Genomic DNA, 15,368 nt, shown 5'->3' with positions numbered 1-15,368 from the left:
CACACCACACATAACGTTAGAATGCAGCCAATCTGCGCAAACCACTCCGGCTGCACACATACCAAGTGCACCCAAGCACTATATGCTACACTAGTCTCTCCACTGATACGGACCACGGTCCCTCAGGGCGTTCAACCCACAGTGCTTTGAGATCATACCAATGGTACATAAGGAGCTATACAAATGCACCATAACATAACATATTTATTTATTTATTTATTTATTTACTTGTATTGCGCCGGTAGCTCTCGAGCTTCGGGGCGCAGAGACAAGAACACAAAGACAAAAAGTAAGACAATAAAACACATAATAGGAGACATTAGGGCTGCATAGGTAGGTGGGCAGGTTGTAGTATATGTATTACTTGAAGATGTGGATTTTCAGTTGTTTACGAAAGCGTTGGTAATTGGCTTCCATCCTTAACTGGCCGGGGAGGTTGTTCCAAAGGCCTGCTGCGGTTATAGGGAAGGATTTACCTGCCCCTTTTTTTAAGTCTGAAGGGAGCTACCACTATCAGACCTTAAAATGACATAACATAACATAACATAACATAAGTTTTAACAAGAATCTGTCTTAAATGAATTTCTCCTCTGGAAGGCAATTGGGGATATGTATAGGCTATTTCTGTCAACAGTGGTCAGTAGTGGTCAGCTGGTCATCATGAGAACCATTGTTTTCTAGATAATCAGAGATAGTTTCTCTTCCTGGAATAGATGATCTCGGAAGTGCCATCTTATAATGTAATATTGACATGTATATAGTCCTGATACATTGTATTTTTTTCTGCAGGACGATTTGAATCAATATACATGGATCAGCGCAATGAGACATTGGTGGCAGAATTTCTTCTCCTTGGACTCACAAATCTTTCGCATTTACAGCCTTTTCTCTTTGGCATAATTTTGATTGTCTACATTATCAACATGCTGGGGAATCTCACCATAGTGGTCATTGCCATCATTGAACCTCGTCTTCATACTCCAATGTACTTCTTCCTTGGTAACCTTTCATTCTTGGATATCTGCTTCTCATCTGTGGCTGTGCCTAAAATGCTGGTAAATTTCTTGGCTCAGGAGCCAACCATATCTTTTGCAGGCTGCATTGCACAACTCCATTTCTTCCACTTCCTAGGTAGCACTGAGGTCCTGCTCTTAACAGCCATGTCTTATGATCGTTACGTTGCCATCTGTAACCCCTTGAGATACACCACCATCATAAACTGCAGGGTGTATGTAAGCCTGGCCTCCAGCTCTTGGCTTATGGGATTTCTACATTCCATGCTACACACAGTTATGACATGCCGATTGCCTTTCTGTGCATCTAATGAAATCAAACACTTTTTCTGTGATATCAAACCTATCCTAAGGCTGGCGTGTACACACCTCAATGAGCTTCTCCTGTCAGTGGTCACCGGCTCTCTGGTGATGGCTTCATTTTTGATGACTGTCCTCTCTTATATTTACATCAGCACTTTTCTGCTACGGATCCGCTCACAGGAGGGGAGGCGTAGAGCTTTCTCCACCTGCGCTGCGCACTTAACAGTGGTTGTGATGCTATATGGGACAGCCCTCTTCACTTATGTACGACCTACAACAGAGGCGTCGCTGGAGGAAGACCGTGTGGCTGCTGTTTTATTTACTGTTGTAACACCAATGTTAAACCCCATTATCTACACTTTGAGAAATGAGGATGTTAAGAGGGCCCTGGAGAAAGCAAAGAAAAGATGCCTTCTCCCTGGATAAGTTCAGATATAGAACACATTGGGCCTCATTACATGGAAGGCAGTAACCACGGCGCTATTAGCGCCATGGTTGCCGCCGGTATATTATTGATTCCGCCTTGGTGAATGGGGGAATTACCGCCCCATTCCAAGGTTGGCGGGGTGATGATTCCCCATTCACCAAGGCCCTTCCCCATTCCCATTTGAGCCCCCATAGGGCTCAATGGGAATGGGGAAGGAGCAAATAACGGTACCGCTACTAGCGGTACCGTTATTTGCCCTGAAGTCCCTCAGCGGGTCCCTTCCTTAACGTGTGGTCTGGCCACACGTTAAGGACGGGACCCGCTGAGGGACCTCGTAGTATGGCGCTAAGGGATTACCGGCACCGGTGCCCTTACCGGTGCCGGTAACCCCTTAGCGCCATCCGTGTAATGAGGCCCATTGTGTGTTTGTTTTATCACAGTATTGGTGTAGCACTATTAATCGGTGCCTTCCTCTGACAGTAAAGCCTCAAGTCTATGAAAATAAAGTGACTTTTTCATGGGTGGCTACAGAATGATTTGAGTTATGATATCTGGAAAAGGTAACTTCCTTTTTAACCCCCAACAGAAACAGGAAATATAATAATAAATACATTTATTAAACAACTCCAAGTGCCAAAACCTATGGCTTGGCCCTGCTTGCTTTGAATATCATACTCTGCAAACCAAATCACTCCTAGAAACTTTGAATGTTGGCACATACAGTGGGAATAAATGATCTGCCCATATTTGCATGTTTTGTTTAAGGGGTGAATCAGGATTTGAAAAGAGTCTGTAATTTAGGCACTTAGCCGCATTTCTTTATTGTTCTTGTTGGCATGAATATTTGTTAATATTTGGGTTTCACAAGCTAAAATATTCTCTTTACAGACCGGACATGAAAAGTACACAAATCACATAAGAAAGTAGCCTGGCCATAATCACACATCTGCACATAAGCACAGCTGTAGTCCTTGTTTCCTGCAGCTTCTTATGCACCTCATTCAGTTCTAATCACCCAACATGTAAGTGTTTTTGAGGCTTTATTTGCTTATATTCATATATATATATATATATATATATATATATATATATATATATATATATATATATATATATATATATATATATAGGAAATGTATCTTCAGCCATCTACCACTAATTGCTTTGCATTTCAGATACTCATGCGGATAGAAACGAGAGTTAAGAAGATATTTAGACCCTGTGCCACCCTGTTTATGCCTCTGTTGTTAAATGGCATAGCTCTGGGCTCTGACGAACTTGTGGTGGTAAACAAAGATGCTTTAGAGCCATCAAAAAGAAAAAAACATTACTTTTTTCGGAAGTTTCATGGAGTGCCTTTCTTGTGCCTACATTTTTCCTAATAGCTCCTCTTGATTGTGGTGGGTGCAGGCAGGGTTAGGGTCCTTTATGGCCAAGAGCTGGTTTTAGAGGGAAAGGGTGCACATTTGGAAGGGAGAAGTGGTGACAAACACGTGGAGGGAAGTGAAGAGGTGGCGACATTCTGGATCAAAACACTGGCCAAATTACTCGTGTTATTACCATTCCCTTTATCTGACAAGGGCGGTAAGGTGTCATAAATTCATTGTACCTCGTACCCTAGAAAGTCCATTAATAACGACACCTTCCTGTCCATGGAATATGAGTTTCCACATGCGGCCCTGATGTAATGAGCAAATCCCTTCTTCCATTGAGCCCACTTTACTTTAGCTGGGCCTGTAAATGCCATGAAGACAGGTGGTCCAGGTAATCCAGTCATAGCCGTTCTGTGCACAGTACTACTGCAGGATTTGTTGCTGGCTTATTTCGTGTTGTTTGCACAAAACTCTGTGTTATGCCTTCTTCACTTTATAGTGCTTAACTTTGCTTAGAGCTTAGTATCTCTATGTTGTGCCCTACTTTTCACTTAGTCTTAAAATGCTTTTAAACGCCTTCTTCACTTTGTATTGCTTAGCTGTGCTTAATTGTGTGCATATTAGCGTTGTATCCCCATGCTTTGCCCCACTCTTTAATTTGAAACCGACTTACAATGAGTGTGAACAAACGTGCGACTTCACGCATGCGCAGTAACAGTTTGTATGGGTTACAAGGTCAGGCAGTCTTGTGCGAATGCGTGTCTATTGGGGATTTCTTTAGGGGGAGTCCGTCTCGTGCGAATGCACTGCTTTCGTTTGTGTCCACAGTTCGGCGGCAGGGGGACTGCAGCAGAACTGTGCAGCCCACGATCGTCGCCGTGGGCCTGTGGCCTCATTCACAGATCCTGGAATCTAGTCAATACTAAACACTCCATTAGATTGTTCTACATCACACACTGACCTCACTTATCTACATTCTAATTCCCCAACATATATCCATCAGCTACATCATAACAATTACACATGTCTTTGATCCATGGAAAGGGGCTAACAAAAAACAGTTTCTGTTTCTTTATGAACCCTGCTCGCCTCTATGACAAATTCTCCAGCTAACCTTTAACTATGCCAAATATAAGACGGTACATTTTGGTTTGTGGCCACAATAATTTCGTTGGGTACCTGGCTAAAGTAAAGAGAAACATCTATCTAGGAATCATGTTTCCCTTTCGCCTTCTTGTTCTCTTTCTATTTTTTTTTATTCACAAGTGTTAGGGCAAATTCTCCAGAATGGCTAATTTCCCTTACCTACTGAGTCCCTCAGCAGCTTTGCTGGATTTCTAGGATTTTTTTTTCACCTGGTAAGAGTGTGAGCCTTTTTTCCCACTCTTACATGTGTTTTGCTGTGTGTTTAACATTTTCTTGTGTTCATAGACTGTGGAGCCTCACCTACTCCACAGGCATCAGGCCTCATTACGAGGCTGGTGGTAGCCATTCCTGTAGTACAGGCACAGCTGCTGCAGGTATCACTTTTTTTCCGGCACCCACGAATGGGCAATTACCGGGTCATGCCGACTTTGGAGGACCCGGTAATTGCTCATTTGCGGGTGCCGGTGATAAGGGACTCCCCATCCCCATTACGCCTCATAGGGCCCAATGGAATGGGGAGGGTGGTAGCAATGGTACCGTTAATAATGGTACCGGTATTACCATCAATTTCTGCTCGCGGGTGCCAGTACGGCCACCTGGTCAGACCAGGTGGCTGCAAGGGCACCCTTGAGCAGAATTCGTAGCATGGTGGTATGGTAACAACGGTGCCGGTAGCGATACCAGCGCCGTTGTTGCCTTACCACCATACTCGTAATGAGGCCCATCATCTTTTTACTGTGTGTTACACAGCACCTTCAGCGCAGTGACACAGGGTTGTCTTTTAGACTTCCCAACTCAGACTCCATTTTCTAGGACTGACTACTGTCTCCCAGAACATATAAAGTTGCCATTGACTTTATTAGTCTCTTTTAAATCCACAGACCCAGTACAAACTATCTTACAGTACTGGAAAGGGATAATAATTATCCCTTTTTGTCTGTTTCTCTTGGAGCATTGTTTTGCTCCCTTTTCATCAAGACTTGGCTGGTGGCAGTGGTAACTACCCTATTTTTGCTACCGCGGTTATCTTAAATAACCTTGGTATTGTTTTAGGCTATCTTGGTAGTCTCGAACTTAAATCCGCTAGACCATATAGGTTTTTATACGGTTCTGGCTGGGTTTATTCGCCATTTCTTTTTGAAAATGTCTTTCTTTTGTTTTACTCTGTGCGCCAAACCAGGTTTGGTTCCTTTGTTCACCGTCTGTTCGCGGGCTTCTACACAGAAGCCCTCCTTAGGCACCTGAAAGTCTGGGTAGGCAGGATGTGAGGGAAGGGTTTTAGGACCCCTGCCATGGGTTCCCTTGGTAACCCAATTAGCACTCCTGTTTGATTGGCTAGGTGACTGTCCCGGCGGGACAGCCACCCTGCTGTGTGATTGACAGCCAGGCTGTGTGAATGGGGGAAAACTGCATAAAAAGCAGGTCTCTGGGTCTGGAAAGGCAGAGTCACCACTGGGACGAAAGAACCAATGAGGAGCTGATAGAAGAGGACCCCTACAACGACTGAACCCCCCGGTGAAGCCCTGCTGCGAGTCCGAATCTTCAAGCTCCAACGACAGAGAAGATCTACCAGGAATCTTCTTACCCTGAGCTGGTGGGACCAACCAGTTTGGCCAAACTGCAAGCCAGGACCCCCTCCTCTGGTCAAATTTGCTGTACAGAGCTACAGTGAACCGAATAGCCAGGAAGGTCGGCCCCTTCTTGGGTTTTAAAGAGCGCACCTTTTATACGTTGCTTTGCACTGCTGCTGGTTTCTTCCCTGGTCGGTGCAGGACCCGCCAGTCATCCTACTTCGTGTCAGTCTGACAGTCGCTTCAGGAACCGTGAGCGTGCAGGACCTGCCAGGAACATCCGCCTCAGCTACAGCTTCTTCTCCATTTAAAGGTACTGTGCAAATCCGGTTGTACGTTTCGTCCAGCCGCAGTGAAGGTGTGTGAAACCTTTCGCCAATCCGAGGGCTTGTCCTTCTCTACTCTTTAAACTAACTTTTCTGCCAACCAACTTCGTCCGCAACTATTGGCAAAGACTTAACCACGAACTACCCTGAACTGTGTGATCTTGAGCAAAAGACTTTTGTCCTATTGACTTTGGCCCTAAGCCTTTTTGATTTGATTCCATTACTGTAGTTCCTCTTTCTAGATTGCCCTGCTTACTTACCTGTTGGTGCTGCTAATTTTTTACCTAACTTTGTCTTTCCCTCCCTTTTTAAATTATTGGAGTGCCATTTTGCTCTTACATCATTTTGAGCTTAACGTGTCCAAAATCTATTGGGAGTTGTGTGGTGTATTAAGAGTGTGATTTTTCAACTGCTTTACTTAAGTGAGATGTTATACAACTGATGTGTAAATAAATGTCTATTCTTTTACTCAGAAACCTTGAGTCAGTGTTTGTTTGAATCATAGTAATTGCTGTCCTTTGTGTAACTATTTGCTCTTGAGATAAGTCTGGCTGCTCAGCTATCGCTACCACTTTACTGTGTATTACAAGCTTGTACCAAAGGTCAATTTGTACTGTCACTTGTAGTCTTAATTGTGTGTGGTGTTACCAAAGGATACTGCATATAATTATGCCTAACAACAATGGATGCACACGGCTCTAACCACTCAATTGATAAATGGTCATATTTTCGTCACTGTGAATATTCTCTCATAACAGTGTTTTCTTCTACTTATATCTGTCTTATGCACTGTGTAGCTGGATTATTCACTCTTTCTATGTTTGGATTAGGTAAAGATTTTGGATGTTGTTTTATATGGGGTGGACATATTAAAGATGGGACAGAAAGGTATATAGTACTAATAGTCCTCTAACACATGACAATGCTACTGATATCTTTCTATTTAACAGAGTATACGAAATTTACAATAACACGGCCGCGGTCCCTAAAACAAATACTAATGCAACTACTTTTAATACATCTGCCACTGTTAGGAAAGACCTCTCTTGACTGCGCCTTTCCTTCCATCTTTATGGAACCCCTAAACTTTTTGCTTTTATTTATGAATCTGACCTGTACCTTTTGCAGTACAGTGAAGCCTTAAGCTTCACTACACTGGCTTTTGCTCATATGTAATGGGGAAACTGATATGTTCTTCAGGCAGTCAGTACTTGGAAACCTTGTTTCCCTTAGTCGTGTTACTGTGTTACTACTTTTGGTTACTTTTGTATCACTTGTGGTAACTTTTTATCATTGTACAATGCAGCTGACACTGCAGTACAATGGGGTTCATTTTTGTTTTGCCCTAGACTAACACTCAGATGATTTTTGGTTAATCTATGTGTGCTAAAAGGAGAAGCTGATGGCAGCACTGACTTTTCCCCCACTTTTTGGGAATTTTTGTTTTAGCTTTGCCTCATTTACCGTGTTTGGCTACTAACTGTGGCTACTGGTCAAACAGGGCCGTGCCCGGATATTTTACGCTTGTTCTTTGGTCATCTTTTTCTTTAGCCTTCTTCCTGGGCTAAGAGGCCAGGAAAATCCTTATAAGGACTTCCAATGCATGGGAAAGCAGAAGCTTTTGGCAGGCTACTGGAGGGCTGTGTGTGTTTGCTGGCAGGATATGGGCTGGTACCTTCTGGTCCCAATCCACAAACTGGTTTTGGTGTGTCTGAGTGGTATGCATGAATGTTCCTGCCAGTGGTCCTGTGTGTGTGGGCTAGTCCTGCTATTGGCTAGTGAGGGCAGCAGCTCTTACCTGGCTTTTAGGATAAGAAGAGGACCCCTGCACCCATTCTTCAAAGATCCTGGAGAAACAAGAAGGAGCCAAGTATCCTGTTCAGCTGTGAGACTGTAAAGAAACCTGAGACCTGACTGAAGGAGGCCTGGCAACCAACTTCTGCTGCTGTCCTGGAGGAGCCCTGTCTTGCTTGTGATCTTTAGCAGTCCTGCGAAGGAGCTGTGACCCTTGGAGTGGAAGGACCATCCACTCCTGACGTCTGCTTGGTTTTTCCCTATTTGGGTTTTTCCCCTACTCCGGCTTGATTCCGGAAAGGGAGCCGCAGGACTGATGTTCCCAAGCGGTCAATGTGGCTTCCTTCCGTGACAAGCACAGCTACCCAAGAAAAGAGAAGGACTACCTAACCAGGCAGCACCTACAATCTACCGACAACAACTCCAGCAGCTCATGTGAGGAGAGTACGAAAGGAGGGGGTGAAGAGGGAACCAAGGGACCAAAATTACCACAATAATATTTAACACAAACTCCTGAAAGGGAAAAGTATGGTTATATTATGCACTTTTAGGTCCACAGAGATGATCCCTAACTAAAATTGGCCAGCCCTAAGCCCTAAGGCTTCCTTTGGCAGGGGCCAAAGGAAGCCTTCGGAAGTGCCCTGGAACCGTCATGTGGCTGATCAGCTTCGATTTTGGGCTACTTTGCTTCTGGAGTCACCATACTGAGTTTCGGCCTGAAACTTGGGGTCTCCTCAGCTGGCCCTATGAGACTATAGTCTGCAAAGCTTCGGCATCCTAGAAGTGACGGGACATGCGATAGGAGGGAAAGTGTGACCGCAGCTGCTGAGTCCTTATGCATCGCCGTGCTGTGGTGACCACCATCCGAAATAGCTTACCTGACCCGGGCCCAGTCCTGAGAGGGGTCCTGCATTGAGTTTGCTCTATTCTTCAATCGAGAGTCCTTACAACAGTGAAAGACCCAACCAGAGATGAGCTCAAACCCACAACCCCCTTCAAATCGAGGACTGCGACTTTCAGCACTCCCAATATGAGCCATAGGGCTTATAATAAACCTTAATTCTAACAATATTGGCTTTGCCATTGTTTGCTTGTGCAAGACTTCTGAACATTGGGTCTACTTTTGGGCATTAGTCTAACTTGAACTCTAACCATAAGAACCCTTCATTGGACCCCAGCGACCCTACCTGCATTTTTTCCTGCTTCATAACTTCTGTGGAATTTTTAACTGAACTATTGGGCAAACGGCTTCAGACAATTTAGGGCTGGCCAATTTTAGTTAGGGATCATCTCTGTGGATCTAAAAGTGCATAATATAACCATACTTTTCCCTTTCAGGAGTTTGTGTTAAATATTATTGTGGTAATTTTGGTCCCTTGGTTCCCTCTTCACCCCCTCCTTTCGTACTCTCCTCACCTGAGCTGCTGGAGTCGTTGTCTGTAGATTGTAGGTGCCGCCTGGTTAGGTAGTCCTTCTCTTTTCTTGGGTAGCTGTGCTTGTCACGGAAGGAAGCCACAGTGACCGCTTGGGAACATCAGTCCTGCGGCTCCCTTTCCGGAATCAAGCCGGAGTAGGGGAAAAACCCAAATAGGGAAAAAACCCTTCGTATCACGTGAAACTCTTCCTCACTCCTCACCGACCAGGTGTTGCAGCAGAATTGGAGGGCGGTATTGGAAGGTGATGCAGGATGGCGATATAAACAAAATTGTCCCGGAAGGAAGCGATGAAGTAGATCACAGCTGATGGTGAAGATGCCAGGGAAGTCCACTGGCGTAGGTGTGGTTGAACCGTGGTTCTGAGTGTATAACGAGTAAATACAGCCAGGTAAGTAAAAGGAAGAGAAGGTAGAACCGAAGGTCCGGTACCAAGCAGAAAGGCAGAAGGAAGAGAAAATCAGGAAGAGCGTAAGGAGAGCAGAGTCGGGTCCGGGGGAAACCGCCGAAGGACAGGGGAAGAAATGAGAAAGAGGAGAAACGCTTCACGAGAGCGGCGAAGCCAGAAACCTAGAAGTGAGGCTGACAGTAGAAGGAACGGAGAGCCAGACTTCAGGAGTGTAAGAACCCAGAAGAGGAAACATCCAAATTGGGTTGCACCACAGTGTCCGCTGGGGAGAAGGTGGTCTTTAAGCTCCCGGCGGGCACCGCCCCTGAAAGACTGAAGCCGCGTTAGATCATGAACACAGAACGGGTACTAAAACGCTCCACCTCTCTGCCGCCAAACCCAACGCGGAAGAATCCGCCAATCGCGGTGGCAGCGGATGACAGTATGCCCCCCCCTTAGTGCGTGGAACACCAGGCTTACCCGGATGCAAGCGGTGGAACTTGGCAAGCAACCGAGGGGCATGTACCTGGAAAGCCGGTTCCCAAGAGTCCTCCGACTCAGGGTAACCCTTCCAAGACAAGAGGGTTTCCAGACGGCCTCGGTAAAACCTAGAGTCCCGAATGGTGGAAACCTCATATTCTTTCATGTCCTGTTTCGGTAAGGGAGGAAGACGGGGAACAGTTCTATGATGTAGATCAGGAAAGTATGTTTTGAGAAGAGAGGAATGAAAGACTTGGTGAATGCGACTGAGAGTGGGGGGGAGCCGAAGGCGGTAAGCCACCGGATTAACCTTTGAGAGAACGGGAAAAAGTCCCAGAAAACGAGGTGATAGCTTGGAAGGATGTGTCCACCTGGGTAAGAACTTCGTGGACAACCACACCCTGTCACCTGGCTTCCATTCAGGACAGTCCCTGTGATGTTTGTCTGCCCCATTTAGTAAGTCTCCTGCTAGCTTCCAAGCTACGCATTGCAGTGGTATGAGCTTCTGTAAGATTCCGTAACACCTCCTCTGTGGCCGGGTAGTTGGTAAAACTGGGTACTCTTGGTAGAACAGATCTTGGGTGAATTCCGTAAGTACAGTAGAATGGAGAGTAACCGGTGGCAGAGTGTTTGGAGTTATTGTAGGAGAACTCAGCGGTGGGGAGCAACGAGACCCAATTGTCCTGATGTTGAGTAATATAACACCTCAAATATTGTTCAAGTGTAGCATTAAGCCGTTCAGTCTGGCCATTGGATTGTGGATGGAATCCCGAGGAAAGAGCTCTTTCGACCCCCAATCGGTTAAATAAGGCTGTCCAAAACTTGGAGATGTACTGACTCCCTCGATCAGAGATAATCTTATCGGGTAGGCCATGTAACTTGAAGATATCTCGTGCACAAACTTCCGCCATCTTAGTTGCTGTTGGGAGCCCCTGAAGAGGGGAGAAATGTGCCATTTTGGAGAAGGAGTCTATCGTGACCATAATGCAAGTACAGGATTCGGATTCGGGAAGATCCATGATAAAATCTGTAGAGATAAGCCCCCAGGGGCGGGTAGGTATCTCTGCCTGAGTCAGCAGTCCCAGGCGTTTGCCTGACTGATACTTAACCCTGGCACAGATCGGACAAGTCTTCACGTACTCCCGAGTCTCTTCTTTTACATTGTGCCAGAGAAAAGATCTTGAGATGAGTTCCAAGGTGTTGTTCCATCCTCTATGTCCCGCGGTGCGTGAGTTGTGGCACTAGTTTAATATCTTCTTGTGTAAAGGACCTTCCGGAATGTACAAGCGCTTCTTATAAAAAACCCAGCCATCCTTCTCCTGGTAGAGAGAATTGGGATGCAAGGATAGTTGTAGTAGCTCTTGCATGACCGCTGCCTGTACTTCTTGAAGAAAAGATCCGACCAAAACCAGGATCTCATCCTTGTGGTACATAGGCTCGACACAGATCGAGGCCTTCTCCTTGCTCGAGTCCTTGCGAGATAACGCATCAGCCAACCGATTAGATGATCCAGGAATGTAAGTGATCTGTAAGTCGTATTGAGAGAAAAGGTAGGCCCACCTTGCCTGCCTAGAATTTGAACATTCCATCTCCTGCAAGACCTTCAAATTCTTATGATCAGTTCTGATAAGAAAACAGTGTCGGGCACCCATGAGTAGGTGACGCCATTCTTCACAGGCAAGTTTCATGGCAAGTAACTCTTTTTCAAGAACTGAATACTTTAGTTGACTGAGAGTGAGAGTCTTAGATAGATAAGCCACAGGATGTTCCACCCCATTGACTGCCTGGAGCAACACTGCCCCGATCGCAATGGCTGATGCGTCGGTCTCCAGAAGAAAGGATTACGTCTGATCAGGATGTTGAAGAATCGGAGCTGAACAGAAGAGACTCTTGAGATGAAGAAAACACTTCTCAGTCTCGGTGGACCATTGAAACGGGGAAACGTTCTTTATAAGCAGTCGGGTAATGGGAAAAACCACCTCTGAGAAATTAGGGATGAACCTCCTGTAATAGTTTAAAAGCCCTAGGAATCTCTGCACCTCCCGGACAGAAGTAGCAGCAGGCCAGCTGAGTATGGCGTGGACCTTGTCTTGATCCATGGATATCCCTTCCTCTGATAACACGTATCCTAGATATTGCACAGAAGGAACTGCAAATTTGCATTTCTCAGCCTTGACCAACAATTGGTTCTCTTAAAGTCAGTCCAAAACCTGAGTAACCTGTATAACGTGTTCCTTCATGTTCGAGGAGAAAACTAAAATGTCGTCAAGATAAATGATAACTGAAACTGAAGCATATCCGAAAACATTCTGTCCAGGAATCTTTGGAATGCTGCTGGTGCGTTCACTAGTCCGAAGGGCATCACCTTATATTCATATAAGCCGAATGGGGTGGGAAAAGCAGTCTTCCACTCGTCTCCTTTGACTATCCAAAGCAAATGGTAGGCGTTCCTGAGGTCGGGTTTAGTAAATACCTTCGCTCCCTGGACTGCCTAGATAATGTCAGTTATCAGGGGCATAGGGTACCGATCCCGTATAGTAACCTTTTTTAGACCCCGGTAATCAATACAGGGCCGAAGATCGCTGGTGCCCCTCTTCTTGATAAAAAATAAGGGAGCTCCTGTGTGGGACTTAGAAGGCTGAATAAAACCATTCTCCAGTTTTGTATCCAAGTATCTACGCAGCACCTGCTTCTCAGTCTGCGTGAGGGAAAACATTCTACCAAACGAAACCAGGGCATTAGGTTCCAGATCAATGGTGCAGTCCTCTGGCCAATGAGGTGGCAGTTTGACATGCAGACTCTCTTGGAAAACCTCTGCAAAGGCGGAACAATAGCTGGGTAGTGCGTGGACCCCAATGTGGTTGTTCGAGAAGATCTTGACCGACTGAAGGTCTTCCCGGTTCTCCAAGGGAAGGCAGTTTGCGGTACAACACGAGGAACAAAAGCTCAACTGATTCTCTGTCCAGTTTATCCGGGGATTGTGCCTGCGGAGCCACGTGATGCCCAGAATAATAGGGAAATGTGCAGCCCGGATGATGTCAAACCTCAAGACTTCTGAATGTTGATTGATTCTCAGAGAAAGATCTTCTGTGGTATGCGTTATAGGACCGGAAGACAATGGGGACCCGTCTACTCCTTCAACCTTCTGCCCCTCTTTCCAGGCAATCCGGCGTAATCCCTCCTTGTCAGCCCACAAGGTGTCAATGAAGTTGCCCTCCGCTCCACAATCCAGCAGGGCTAAGGTCTCGACCTGTTTACCCTCCAGTTCGAGGATCACCGGGATTACCATGAGTCTGTAATCCTCTCTGTATTCGGGTGAAGATACTGAAAGGGAGACGTAGGGATGGTGAGAAGAGCTTGGAAACCCTCGGACACTAGTCCCTATTTGTGCCGAGGGTGTTCGTTTCCCGATCTCTTACTTGGTAATTCAGTGCAGTCCTTGAGAAGGTGTTGATCTGAGCCACAGTACGCGCACAGTCCCTTTTCTCTCCTTCGCCTTCTTTCAGCAGCAGACAGAGGTACTCTGGTGGCACCGATTTACATTGGTTCATCGGAATATGTCGCAGGGGGGCGACTAGGGGGAGAGTGTGAAAAGGAGTCCGATGGGAACCCTGAACCTCTTTGTTTGCGGCGCTCCGTCGTCCTTTCTTGGAGCCGATACTTTATATGAAGAGCGGCGGCAAGTAGATCTGAGAAGGTGGGTGAGCAAGGAGATCTGGCCAGCTCATCTTTGATCTCTTCCTTCAAACCCCTCTGGAAAATGGCGTATTTTGCTGATTCAGGCCATCCTGCTCCGGCTGCCAATGTCTTGAAAGAGATGTGTGACAGAACGTCCAGAGTGCCTTGTCTGACGTCCAACAAATCTTCACAGGCTGTAAAGGACAAATCGGGCCGTTCAAACGTTTGCTTGAGTAGGTTCTGAAACCCTGCAAAATCCTGAAGGATGACATTGACGCTTGTCACCAATGGGGTAGCCCAAGCTAGCGCGTTCCCGGTCATATTGGAAATTAGGAATCCAACCCTGGCCTGATCAGTTGCGAAGGTACGGGGCCTAAAAGTGAAGTAGACCGTACACGCCTCCAAATACTCCTTCACATTCTTGGAGGAGCCATCAAACTTTCCCGAGGAAAGCGTCATAGGTGGTAATTCCGGAGGGGAGGGTTCTCTCGCAGATACCATTTTTTTAAGGAGGGCATTCCCTGTCTTCACTCCCTGTAATTCCTGGGACATTGCTTGAAAAGCCTTCCAGAGCTCTTGAATCTGCTCTTCGGCAGACATCTTGAAACCCTTTGTCATTGCAATCTGTGGTAATTTTGGTCCCTTGGTTCCCTCTTCACCCCCTCCTTTCGTACTCTCCTCACCTGAGCTGCTGGAGTCGTTGTCTGTAGATTGTAGGTGCCGCCTGGTTAGGTAGTCCTTCTCTTTTCTTGGGTAGCTGTGCTTGTCACGGAAGGAAGCCACAGTGACCGCTTGGGAACAGCAGTCCTGCGGCTCCCTTTCCGGAATCAAGCCGGAGTAAGGGAAAAACCCAAATAGGGAAAAAAAAAACTTTCTGGCACGTGAAACTCTTCCTCACTCCTCGCCGACCGGGTGTTGTAGCAGAATTGGAGGGCGGTATTGGAAGGTGATGCAGGATGGTGATATAAACGAAATTGTCCCCGGAAGGAAGCGATGAAGTAGATCACAGCTGATGGTGAAGATGCCGGGGATGTCCGCCGGCGTAGGTGTGGTTGAGCCGCAGTTCCGAGTGGATAACAAGTAAATACAGCAAGGTAAGTAAAAGGAAGAGAAGGTAGAACCGAAGGTCCGGTGCCAAGCAGAAAGGCAGAAGGAAGAGAAAATCAAGAAGAGCGTAAGGAGAGCGGAGTCGGGTCCGGGAGGACGAGACCCGCGAAACACAAGAGAAACAGCAAATCGCAGAAGGACAGCGGAAGAAATGAGAAAGAGGAGAAACGTTTCGCGAGAGCGGCGAAGCCAGAAACCTAGAGCGAGGCTGACAGTAGAAGGAACGGAGAGCCAGACTTCAGGAGCGTAAGAACCCGGAAGCGGAAAAATCCGAATTGGGTTGCAACGCAGTGTCCGCCAGGGAGAAGGAGGTCTTTAAGCTCCCGGCG

The 15,368-nt window shown here is 46.4% G+C and overlaps 1 protein-coding gene across 1 annotated transcript; it reads left to right on the top strand.

The window, feature by feature from the left end:
* The first annotated feature begins 809 nt into the window (after positions 1 to 809).
* Positions 810 to 1,742, top strand: LOC138526920 (olfactory receptor 12D1-like). Its single transcript, XM_069637806.1, has one exon. The coding sequence runs from the start codon at positions 810 to 812 to the stop codon at positions 1,740 to 1,742; it is 933 nt and encodes a 310-aa protein (XP_069493907.1).
* The last annotated feature ends 13,626 nt before the right edge of the window (positions 1,743 to 15,368 follow it).

Source organism: Ambystoma mexicanum, chromosome 1p, assembly GCF_040938575.1.
Source record: "Ambystoma mexicanum isolate Mex_15411 chromosome 1p, UKY_AmexF1_1, whole genome shotgun sequence".
NCBI lineage: Eukaryota > Metazoa > Chordata > Amphibia > Caudata > Ambystomatidae > Ambystoma > Ambystoma mexicanum.
Note: the sequence above shows the minus strand (reverse complement) of the source record. Positions and strands in the feature narration are given on the sequence as shown.

What these genes read in the sequence shown, in the direction of transcription:
- LOC138526920 (XM_069637806.1), top strand. Translation starts at nt 810, where the DNA reads ATGGATCAGCGCAATGAGACATTGGTGGCAGAATTTCTTCTCCTTGGA.